The 7,364-nt window shown below is 37.2% G+C and overlaps 1 protein-coding gene across 1 annotated transcript in view; it reads right to left on the reverse strand.

Annotated features, from left to right (window-relative positions):
- LOC107290876 (tolloid-like protein 1) overlaps positions 1-7,364 on the reverse strand; it is a 117,543-nt gene that overhangs the window by 6,331 nt on the left and 103,848 nt on the right. The window contains exons 16-18 of the mRNA XM_015819814.1: positions 6,916-7,096; positions 3,190-3,315; positions 2,554-2,681 (exon numbers count right to left, since the gene is read on the reverse strand). Of these exons, the coding sequence (XP_015675300.1) occupies positions 2,554-2,681; positions 3,190-3,315; positions 6,916-7,096 (435 nt within the window). The remainder of the gene's footprint in view (positions 1-2,553; positions 2,682-3,189; positions 3,316-6,915; positions 7,097-7,364) is intronic.

Raw genomic sequence — 7,364 nt, forward strand, 5'->3', positions numbered from 1 at the left:
AAAACTGTAAAGATGGCAGAATGGCTGCATAGTGAAGAGACTCATCTGGAAGAATTCATAGTTAGCATGCAACCCATTGTGTTTTACAGAAAAGCTGTTGTTTTACTGCAAAATTGTATGTATGTATGCCTCAGTGTATATCACGCTGGCCGCATGACCACGGTAATGTGTTTGTACAACGCTGGTTCCCTTGGCTAAGAAACAATACTGACTCCTATAGTCGCACACAACTGAACAGGGGAAACCTTTATCTAGGCACAAAAGGAAGCATGTTTCAATGGGATTTCTTTCAAGGCAATGTGTATAGAATTGTGGGTTTATAGCACAATCCCGCGTACAGACTTTCCATTGTATTTGGAAAAAAATCTCCAAGGAGAATAGTACAGGACTGTACTCCTAGAACTTTACATTTAAATTATACATTACACTTCATCTTAGCCCAGTGGTGGCAAACCTATGGCACGGGTGAAAGAAGTGGCACTTGGAGCCCTCTCTGTGGGCACACGTGCCGTTGCCCCAGCCTCACCTTCCCCTGTGACCCCCTCCTCTCCAGCAGTCCCCCTGAAGGAGAGTCGCCCCTGAGCGTGGCCCACCCGGAGCAGCGCAGCCAAGGACATGGCAGCGAGGCAGCGTAGACAAGACTCTGCCCTCACACCCCATCATGCAGTTGATGCTGCAGGGCGCGGGCAGAGGGCGTGACCGCCATAGCGCTGCTGGACTGCCTGGGCGATCTGCGGCAGGCCCTGGAGGCCATGAGTGGCTCTGCGGGCAGGCGGGGCGGGAGATGGGGCGGAGCGGGTGCGGAGCAGGGGTGGGGCCAGTTTTGGGGCACTCGGTCTCTAAAAGGTTTGTGTAAGTATCTTTTGTGTCTTTTCCTTTTTTCTTTCTATTGAAACTTGTCAGTTTCTTGAAGATTGCCTAGATAAGTCCCTGCAGGACTCTACAAGGGTTGCAAGGTTTTTCAAAAGTGGTTTGCTATTGCCGCTCTCCTAGGACTGAAAGCAATTGACCCAAAATTACCCAATTGGCTTTGTGTATAAAACTGAACTGGTATTCATGGTCTCCCAGTTTCTGGTGCCTTAACTATTACATCAAACTGTCTTTCATATTGTGTGTGTTGCATCATTTCAAACTGATGGTAACCCTCTCCGCATAGTCTTGAACTGTAATTCATTATAAATACAGTCAGCAAATGACCTTTCTGCAAGGCCATCCAAAGACCATCCACTTACCTCCCAGAATTCTTATAACGGAGGCCAAGAGCCCTCAAGCCTGGTGCCTCTCCTATTGCTGCCCCCTTCCTGCTACTAATATCATGTTAGACAAATATCCTCAAAATGTTTCTGGAGATCAGAGAACCTGCTAGTCTCAACTGAGGTACAGGATCCTACTCTGTTGTCTGAGTGGATGTGATTTAACAACTGCTATCATCTTATGAGGAATCAAAGGGAATGGGGCATTCCTTTTCCTGAGGCAGCACAAGCAGGTAATCTTAGAGGCAAAGATTAGTTGCTATAAATGATGGATAAGCAACACTGCAAACTCAGGAAACTGGTCAGAGTACAAAATGACTTTAGAATAAATGATGCTATTTTTTGATACATTGCGATTATAGCTGATTCTTGAGTTATTTAAATTAAGTGAGGTAACGTGTCACTAAATGACAGTGAGGAAAAAAAACCTTCCCGACCAAACGAATTCAAGGCTATGTGATAAAAAAAACCCTCTAAATAAAGTAGAGAAAATGTCAAACACTCTGTTCTTTTAATGAAAATCCAGAATACGTTGTCAACTTTTACACATGTCCAGAACTTGCCATATGATAGGATTATTTTTGGCCTCATAAATGGCTACACTCAATAAATGAAGTCATTTCAGCCCCACTTAAGAAATGAGAAATAGATATCTTTACTGAATTCCCATTCCTATTTTTAAATATTTTTTAAAAAAATCATATAGCTACTAAGAATTACATTATAATGTGCTAAATGCCATATGTCTCTGTGCCTATTTTACTTCTGCTACAGAAGTCTCTAACCCTTTTGGTCATTTACAAGCTTGGAATTATGACAGTGTGTTGCAGAGGGGGACTCCACTCACAATATGGTTGCATAGCTAATTGGAAAAGAATTCACACAGGAATGGGGTCTGGACAGTGGGAGATCTGTTGAAATACCTATACTATAGATACGATGTGCATAAATCTGTCTTTGAAGGGCAAAAAGTCATTCAGAGTACACATGGACATACACATACAGTATGTCAAAAATACTTCAAAGCAATTGCATCTTTTCTTGACTTGCACATTTGCTCTATGATTATGAGGTATTCCTGACAGGTGTTATATGTGTGCCCATAGAAGCCGCAAATCACTTTTTGCTTTTGGTATATGAATATGAGTATTGGCACTTATTCAGGGATCTTTAATCAAACATACATACTGACAAAACAATATTTTAAAAATTGGTTGATTCAATTTTTACTTCATTAACAACACTGTTGATTCAAGTTAAACTTTTGATAAATTTGTTACTAATATTAACTACTACTTACTACTTTGACCCTGTGACCAGGTGTGGCACTTATTTCCCAACTGCATTCTTTTCTGCTTGGGTACTTGTCTGGCCAGTTAGGACTTGTGATAATTCCATTTGGGCTGTGGATTTTCTGTTCACATTCAGCTGCATTAATCACAGATAGAGTATCAATGAATTGAGTGAAAATATATTACATCATACAGCTAGATAAGCCAGATATTAATTCTCTGCTTTATGAAAAAAGGAAACATTTGTTAGAAGCTAATATGGTGTAATCATTCAATCTTAACTATCAACATCTACGATTAGCAAACTCATTACTGAGAACAATATGCAATAATCCGTAACATTAATTTGGAGAGTTGTGCAAATAATTTGAGATCTCCATCCTCTTGAATATTTGATGTGGCTGTTTAATGACCCTCCCATTCATTCACTTGTACATTCTTCTGCATGCATAGAAGATGCTTCCATTGAGTTTGAAGTCATGGTTATACAATATTTGAATATTTTGTATAGCCTATTACATAACACTTTTCAATGAAATATCTTACAATCTTAGAACAGGTGCAAATATAAGAATACATGCATAAGATAAGATGTACTCAAGCAACTTCTTTAAAATAAGCTTCTCTGGCATACTACATTTTACCTTCCTTGCAGTCATGTTTGTTTTCATGAAGCACAAATCCATTCCGACATTGGCATACATAGCTTCCAAAAGTGTTAATGCATTCATGCTGGCAGCCACCATTGTCCTTTGAACATTCATCTTTATCTATAAAATATACAACATGTTTACTCTGCAAAGAGAATTTACTTCTATTTTTCATAAAAAGGTACAATGGTTTAGTTAGGTTTAAGTACCTATGGGAAAGTATAAAAAAAAAGAGCCATACATAATGACAATGCAACAGGAAATTGTATACTGCTCAGCTTTTCCTTGATTTGATTGCAATTGTCTCACAATTGGTCAAGTGTACAGAAATAAAATCAAAATTATACTAATTATCAAAATTATAATACTTGATAACTTAATATATAATGAGAATATATATTTTGTTAATTGGCAAAGCCTTATTACCAAGATGCTTGAAGCTTTATGTATTATATATGTGCATGTAAGTGTGTTTGTGAATGTATGTGTATGTTTGTGTGTGAATAACATGTTTGGTTATTAAATTATGTTATTTAGAGTTTGAATGACAATGTAATGCTTTTCCCAATTAACATTGAGACAAAAGTAAAACTGGAGCAGGATACAATGGTTTGGCACTGGTATTGAACGATGAAATAAAAATCTTATCTATGATTTATATAAACAAGGGTTCATTCCAGGTTGAAAAACCTATAAGAAAACAAATTCTAATTTACCAGATTAAATTTAAAAGAAGTAAACCTTTTACAGATTACTTGCAAATCATGTTCAGGGATGGAAATCAGCCTTCCAATTTTAAAATGATCCTTTATGTATTTTTTCTCTCTCAATTGTTCTTATAATTAGAAAATATCCCTTTTCAACAATACATTAGATCTGATTCATTCACAAAGTACATGGTCATCTTTCAGATCCTCAAAGAGCTAGATATGAATTATATCACATGGCCTGTATCAAAATTTTTGAATGATTTCAAAATAAAAGTGCTCTCCTTGAAGGCAGCTGTCTTCTGGGGGGGGGGGGATGTAGCAGAATAGATGAGTGACTGTGTCATTTTTCCAGCACTAGTGTGCTCAACGATAGAATAATTATAATTTTTATCTGTTTATTGCAACATAATTATCTTTATGATTCCCCAGACCTATTTCTCTGCCAATATATATATCCATTTTAGATAATAAATCTTTCCACTACATACAGTAAATATTTCCAGTTTCAGTTAAGAAATAGAACCAGCAGTTTCTTTCAGCTTTCAGGCTTGTAAAATGAAGATTTAAACAATGTAAAACAATTTGGAAATTAATCTGAAAAAAGTAAAAAGTATCTTATTATTTTACCTATAAATAATTTCTTTTCTCTCTCAAGAGAATGCTTGAAAGTTCACGGTGATCAATCATGCATTCTACATTTGTATTTCTTATTATGGATGCAATAGTCATACAGTGCGCTTGATCATTTTGACTTGTTCAACACTTCTTATTGAAGCTACTGATCAGAGTCATGACATACGATGCAAAATCACTTATGAGCAAGACATTCCATGGAAGTTAAAACAAATAAGCCTGAGGCCCCTGGGTAAAGGAGTCTATTATCTTTGCTGGCAGGACAGAGCTTTCATATTTTTCAGAATTATATCTTATTTCAGCCTAAAGTCAAAATTGATGCCATGCAAGCCTATCAATAGCTTTATGACCATAATGAATGGGACTGATCATCTATTGCAGGCATGTCTCAACCCAAGTCCTCTAAACTAGCTGATATTTAGAGCGATGAGATCTGGGCTGCTAGGACCCAGATTATAACTAGCTAGCCTTAGGAGACACAGAAAACTCTTTTTCATCCAGTATTTATCTAGATTTTTCACCTCAGTTCTGTTAGCCTTGAGATATCGTAGTCTAACATATATGGAGGGATTAGATTTAGGACAAATGTTATAATCTGCCTCATAGCTTCAAATATACATCATACCAATTTTATTTACTTGCCTTTCAAACCCTTGTTACCTTTTCAGAGAATGCGGACTCTTAAAAAGTTGATATAAAATGTCTTTTGAGTCTTGTTAATCTCTTCCAGATATTACAACCTGAGTAAAGTATTTATGTTACTCTAAATAATATTTTTACTGAATTTAGTCTGCAATCTTACTTATATAATAAAATATACTCCATGTACTTAAAATAGATTTCCACCGAATTAAACAATATTGATTCCAAAATTGTAGGGAAGTATAGGATTGTGCAATAACATTATAAATTATGTATCATAGGTTGTTTTTTTTTTAAAGGAAGTATTTTAATCTGTTCTGTTTTTCTTAACTTCTCTAATAAACCTTTCCTGGAGTTTCTAACCCAGTGGTTCTCAACCTTTTTAATGCCGTGACCCCCCAACCGGTCGTGAGTCGAGGACTAAACTGGTCGTACGTTGAGGACTAAACCGGTCATAAGTCGAGGACTAAACTGGTCGTACGTCGAGGACTACCCAACCGGTCGTAAATCAAGGACTTTCCCTGCCCGGGAGCGCCGCGCATGTGTGGTTCCGCCCCCTGCGCCGGCCGAGGCGTAGCTGGCAAGCGGCAGAGACGGAGCAGGCCGACCACCAGCTGGCCCAGCACAAGGGAGGTAAGGCACCCGCCGGAAAAGGGGAAAAAAATAGTGGACAAAAAAAAATGGCGGACAGCCTTGCTTGGCGACCCCCATGAAATGGTCGATCGACCCCAAATGGGGTCACGACCCATAGGTTGAGAACCGCTGTTCTAACCTGTTTACCACAGGTGCTTTTTTCAAGAGGCAACTGGACCTTCTTGTTTTTCTTTGAAGACATTTTGCTTCTCCTCCAAGAAGCTTCTTCAGCTCGACTAGAGGGTGGGAATGGAAGGATTTATATTTCTTGCAGACAGCTGGCCATTTGCATTCTTTTAAAAAGTCATTGAGGCCACTAGGGGTTTTAGCTGTGTCCTCAGGGTCATCTGAGCAAATGGATGTAGAGCCTTCTTGGAACTACTGAAAGGACTGTTACGAAGCTGTGTTTTCTGCAGGATGTTTTCTGCCCTGTGTCCATTCACTGTTGAACACAGGCGCAAATGTCTGTGTTGTCTGCATCTCAAACTGAAGTGCAAATGGTTGCTGTAGTCTGCAATTTTTCTGGAAATCCATTCATACTCCCATACCATTTGAAGGATGTTCATCCCAAAGTGCATAACTAAATGTCTATTGAGATTTTCAGTCATCCAAAGGTGCTTTTTTCAAGAGGCAACTGGACTTTCTTGTTTTTCTTTGAACTTTGGGACAACCATGACCTGGATGACTAAGAATCTCCATAGACATTAACTTATGTGTGCATCTTTTTTATTGTGTGAAAACATGCCATTTTTTAAGGAAAATTTTTTTAGAGAAAATTACTGCAAATAAAGAAAAACCAATATAATTAGGAAAGTAAATGAATAATGAAATCTGGATAGTAAAATAATAACATGCATTATTATTATAACTAATAATATATGTCCTTGTCACGATTATTATAGTATATTGCAATCAATATTAACTTATTTAATTAAGTGAAAAATTGAAAGTGAACTTGTTAAGAGACAGGCCATTCATCTTGATTGGAACCAAAACATGAAAAGCGTAAGCAAATCTTATCCTGGAATTTTCGAAAACTTTAGTTGCATTTGAAAAACCCAAACATTCATACAGATCACACCTATTATATTTGTTTTAATACCTGAGAAGAAGTGAGCTTTGAAACCTTTTTTTGAAACTGTGTTATCAGATCTGAACTCAATTCTCATGTTGTTATACTGGGATGTGATAACTTCAGGCACTTCTGTACCACAAAATTTGCCATGTGGTTTGGAATCAGTAGAAAGGCCACTACGGATTTCCACGTAATCGTATTTGCACACCTAAAAAATGAAACGTCAGTATTAATCCTAATGCAACTAAGAAATATATTTATCTTTCAATTTATACCTTCAACCATGAGAGATAATGCGGTTTAGCTCTTTTTCTTTATTTTATTGCTTGCATTGCTCATTATATCACAATTGATCAAATATAGAAGAGGCTTTGGATAGTTTTTTTCTTGAGTAACATGGCAGACTTAGAACCCTTCTGATGGCAAGATCTTAATATCAGCTCAGTTGTATTATGATTCAAATTGCTATTAATAAT

Source organism: Protobothrops mucrosquamatus, unplaced genomic scaffold, assembly GCF_001527695.2.
Source record: "Protobothrops mucrosquamatus isolate PMUCROS unplaced genomic scaffold, P.Mucros_1.0 scaffold992, whole genome shotgun sequence".
Classification (NCBI taxonomy): Eukaryota; Metazoa; Chordata; class Lepidosauria; order Squamata; family Viperidae; genus Protobothrops; species Protobothrops mucrosquamatus.